The sequence below is a fragment of the Orycteropus afer genome, unplaced genomic scaffold, assembly GCF_000298275.1.
Source record: "Orycteropus afer afer isolate SDZICR_OR568_19922 unplaced genomic scaffold, OryAfe1.0 scaffold00020, whole genome shotgun sequence".
Classification (NCBI taxonomy): Eukaryota; Metazoa; Chordata; class Mammalia; order Tubulidentata; family Orycteropodidae; genus Orycteropus; species Orycteropus afer.
The window spans coordinates 7791455-7795943 of record NW_006921607.1 but is presented as its reverse complement, the minus strand read 5'-3'; the positions used below and the strand labels follow the sequence as shown (position 1 = coordinate 7795943).

Below are 4489 nucleotides of genomic sequence, written 5' to 3'. Positions count from 1 at the left end.
GCCATCTTGCCCCGCCTCTCGGTCTGTTAAGTCTTGAAAAATCACCTTGGAACTCAGGCTACTGTGTAGATGCACCTGAACCATCTCACCTCTCCTTAATTTTTTTTTGATCCCTACTCCCAGCATTGTTAAAGAACTTCCCAGATGGATCTCAGTCAGTGTACCTTTTAGGGCATCTCTGTTGGGTGACTATATTCATTTGCCAGATTTTCTCCCCAGAAAGTTTAATCTTTCTGATTTTCAGTTTCCTTGTAAATAAAAGGTTACACTAATAACTCCTACTTCACAGTATGTTGGGACCATAAAAAAAAGTATGTTTTTATTTTTTTTTTACATATATATGTGCATGTATCTGGTTTTTTAACTGCATATAAACTCAGGAGTTGTACACATGGTAGTTATGATTTAATTGGATTGGCTAGAAAGTAGCCCTTTCTTGGGGGCCTTTATGGCCAAGGTTTCCTAGGGTCTTGCCTTTTTTATTTCCCTGTGGTTTCCTTGCTCAGTCTGATTTTGGAGATAAAAGATTTCCTCCCTTTGTTTACATGGTTTATTTTACTGGGGAAAACAGGCTTTAGGATTGTTTCTCTGGAGGGGGGTGGGGATGGGATAGGGACTTGGATTTAGGCATATAGGTTCAAGGTCCTCCCTTAATGTGGTCAGTGTCTTTATATTCTCTAATTAGTCATCTGATTGAGAACTAAGAAGTGGAAACTTTTAAAGTGGCTGCCAAATTGTGCTTCTAGGCTGCAACCTGTAGGTTAAACATGGAGAAAAGTCCAGATTTCTGGCAACACTTTGTTTTCAGGAATTGGAGCCTGCAAGCAGAACAAAGCAGCCCCCACGGGTATGTTCTCAGAGCTTCTGAGGGGAAGGTTTGATGGCTCTCAGGAAGTGACTTGTGAATTGTAGGGACCAAGCTGTTTAGCCCATTTTGGTGTACACATGAAAGCAGATTTCCTAGAACAACACTGTCTGATAGAATTTCCTATAGAGATGGAATGGCCTATAACCTACACTGTCTGTTCCAATGGCCAAGGGTCCCATGGGGCTATTGAGCACTTGAAATGTGGCCAGTGCCACTAAGGAATGGCATATTTAATTTTATTTAATGTTTTTAATTAGAAAACATCTTTTACTTTTTGAGTCAATCAAAAAGTTTATTATTTTCCCTCTTTTTTTTTTTTCAATTTGAAAGCAGTTTGTATTTTATTAACTGACCAGATTACAAAAATAGTCATGGTAGACACCTAGTTCATCCTTCTAATAAGCCTGTTGATCTGGTCTTCCCTGTTGCCAGCATCTCCACCTTCTACAAAATGGGTGGTCTTTTTCTTCATTCCGCCTCTTGGAGAAGATAATTTGAAGGGCCACAGGAAGTTGTTTGCTTCTTTGAAGCGTTTTCCAACGGTATAGATCTCATGAATCAGATCCTCCATGCAGATGATGCCGTATTTACCAAGAGAGCGTGCAATCAAAGTGTTATCTGTCAGGGCAATTCGCTTCTTACTGATTTTGCCATAACCACGCTTGTAGATCAGTTCATTCACTGACTTCAGATTTGGATACCCCCATGCAATATATGGTTCCACAATCCTCAGCATGTTAATTGAAGCCTTGTTGAGCTTAACAAAGGTGCCATTGAAGATCTGGCGAAGGCGAAGAAGCTGCAACACCTTTCGAACCTTTGGGCTCACACCATTGATACCTCTGATCCTGATAACAAATGCCAGTTTGGGTTCTCCGGGTACATAGAAGTTGCCAGCTTTCCTTGCCATTCTAGCCATTCGAATTTCAGTTCTGTACATCTGCCTATATTCCTTGTGATAGTGCTTAGCTTTTTCATAGATAAGCTTCCTCCTTGCCTTTTGTAGCATCTTTTGGGCAAACTTCTTTCTCAGGCGCTTGATCTTTAGTTCTGCAAAATTCCTTCGCTTTTTCTTAAGAGTTTCGGGCACAGCAGGCACCTTCTTTTTCTTCTCTTTTGTCACCCTCCATGATTCCAACCACAGACCCACATACACAAAAGAAAAAAAAAAGGCATTTTCCCTCATTTTTAAAAAACTTTATTTATATTGTTGTGCAGAATATCCACAGCAAAACATACATCAGTTCAACAGTTTCTACATGTACCATTTAGTGACATTGGTTAATTTTAATTATTTACAGTTTAAATAAGTACCTATGTTTTAGTAGCTCCATGTTGCACAGTAGGTTCTGGGCTGTTGCTCCTATGCCCAGTTGACATTGAGCCCTGCCCCCCACCCTTTGCTCCTCTGTACCCTTACTGATTCCTCAGATCAAGTACCCGCATCTCCAAGTCATGAAGTTTTTTTCTCTTGTCTCCAACTTCTTCCACACTTTCTGGAGGGTAAATAATTATATTGTACAATAAACAAAATGTGCTGCTAGTTCTCCAGTTGTGCCTTTTCCCCCTATCTATATTGATCTTTGTGGAGCTAGCTGGGTCTTTGGTATATCTTGTCATCTAAATCAAACTATGTATTGCATTGGGCAAATCTGCACAAGACCTTTTTTTTATTTTTTTAATTTAATTTAATTTTTTTGTGATTTGGGCGAAAGTTTACAGAGCAAATTCATTTTCCATACAGCAGTTCATACATATTTTGTTTTATGACATTGACTGTAGTTACCTCTTCCCTGTGTCCTTCTTTCTTGTGCATTCCTTCCCCCTGAGCTATCTCCCTGTGCAAATACCTTCTGCCCTTCTGTTCTCCCATGATTCTAAGGGGTATATCTACCTGATATAAATGTTCATCCTATATGCCTGTCTGTTGTTGGGCTGGAAGCCACGGGAATGTGTTCAATTCAGAACCTGAATGGTTCGTAGGGGCTGTAGTCTTGGAGGTCTCACCAGCCTCTATCAGACAAGTAAACCTGGTCTTTTTTATGATTTTGAGTTGTGTTCCACATTGTTCTCCCACTCTATCCAGGATCCCCTGCACTGATCCCTTTCTGAGTGGTTGACAGTGGTAGCCAGGCACCGTCTAGTTATTCTGGTCTCATGGTCATATAGGCTGAGGATCACATGGTCTCCTGGTTCCTCGGACTAATTGTTTCAATGCGAAAGACCTCTTTTAAAGTGTTTAACAGCAAAGGTGTTACTTTGAAACTAAGATATGCTGTGGGTATTTTCAATACTTTCGTATGCATGTGAGAGCTGCACAATGAAAAAGGAAGACCGAAGAATTGATACATTTGAATTGTGGTGTTGGCGAAGAACATTGAATGGACCATGGAATGCTAGAAATACAAACAAATCTGTCTTGAAGGAAGTACAGCTGGAACGCTCCTTATAAGTGAAAAAGGACAGACTTCATCTCTTGTACTTTGGTCATGTTTGAAGCAGTCTTTGGAGAAGGATTTCATACTTGATAAAGTAGAAGGTCAGCAAGAATGGGGAAGACCCTCAATAAGATGGACTGACACAGTGGCTGCAACTATGGGTTCAAGCACAGCAAATATTGTGAGGAATGGAGCAGGACCAGCAGTGTTGCATTTTGTTGTGTACATATGGTTGCTATGAGTGGGAACCAACTCGAGCACCTAACAACAATGTCAGATAGCTTGTGCCCATTAAATACTTATTGCTGATTGATCAATTGATTTGTCCTTTGTAACCAATTTCTCCCCTGCTTCCCAGGTGCCTTGAAAAAGAGTCTCACAGCCGAGCAGGTGCGGGCTGATTTCATAACTCTGGGTAGGTCATCACCCAGGGTTACTCAGGGCAATGGGTCTCTCTGCAGCTCTTTATTATGTTAATGTGCCTTCTGTTTTTTACAGGTCTCAGTGAGGACAAAGCCACTTACTTTTCAGAAAAGGTATCATAATTACTTTTTTTAAATTTAATTTTTATTGTGATTTGGGTAAAAGTTTACAGAGCAAATTCATTTTTCTGTACTGCAGTTCGTGAAAATTTTGTTTCATGACATTGACTGCTATTCCACAAAATATAACAGCTCTCTTCCCACTTCCTCTCTGTAGTCATAATTACTTTCAGTTAAGGTTAAGGAAGATCACTTGCTTTTATTTCACAAATATGGAAACTATAGATTGAGAAAAAATCAAGCATGCGTCATTTCCGCTGCTTAATGCTTTTCATTCGGTTTCATACATGCATGCATGATGTACATACAGCTTTTACCTAGCACTATATAGTACATCTCTGATTTTTTCCCTCTGATTTGACTGGATATAAAAGTTACACCGTTTTTGTTCTGATCTGAATTAAATCTTAGAATAAAAACATTTATCTGGTCTTCCATCTCTCCAGACTACCCCTGTTGTTGTTGTTGTTTGCCATCGAGTCGGCACCGACTCATAGCGACCCCTCCTTGGGTTTCCGAGGCAGTATCACTACGGAAGTAGGAATGCCCAGCCTTCCTTCCGAGGAGTGGCTGGTGGGTTTGAACCGCCAGCCTTCTGGTTAGCAGTCAAGTGCCTTAGCCACTATGCTACCAGAGCTCCT

At 40.4% G+C, this 4489-nt stretch overlaps 2 protein-coding genes across 2 annotated transcripts in view; one reads left to right on the top strand and one right to left on the bottom strand.

Annotated features, from left to right (window-relative positions):
• The window catches only part of COMMD7 (COMM domain containing 7), a 43745-nt gene that overhangs the window by 35471 nt on the left and 3785 nt on the right, over positions 1 to 4489 (top strand). Inside the window, exons 4-5 of the mRNA XM_007934551.2 lie at positions 3665 to 3721; positions 3805 to 3842. Of these exons, the coding sequence (XP_007932742.1) occupies positions 3665 to 3721; positions 3805 to 3842 (95 nt within the window). The remainder of the gene's footprint in view (positions 1 to 3664; positions 3722 to 3804; positions 3843 to 4489) is intronic.
• Positions 1251 to 2740, bottom strand: LOC103191712 (60S ribosomal protein L7). Its single transcript, XM_007934550.1, has 2 exons — positions 2719 to 2740; positions 1251 to 1981 (listed from the first exon to the last, which is right to left on the bottom strand). The coding sequence occupies exon 2, from the start codon at positions 1875 to 1877 to the stop codon at positions 1251 to 1253; it is 627 nt and encodes a 208-aa protein (XP_007932741.2). The 5' UTR covers positions 1878 to 1981; positions 2719 to 2740.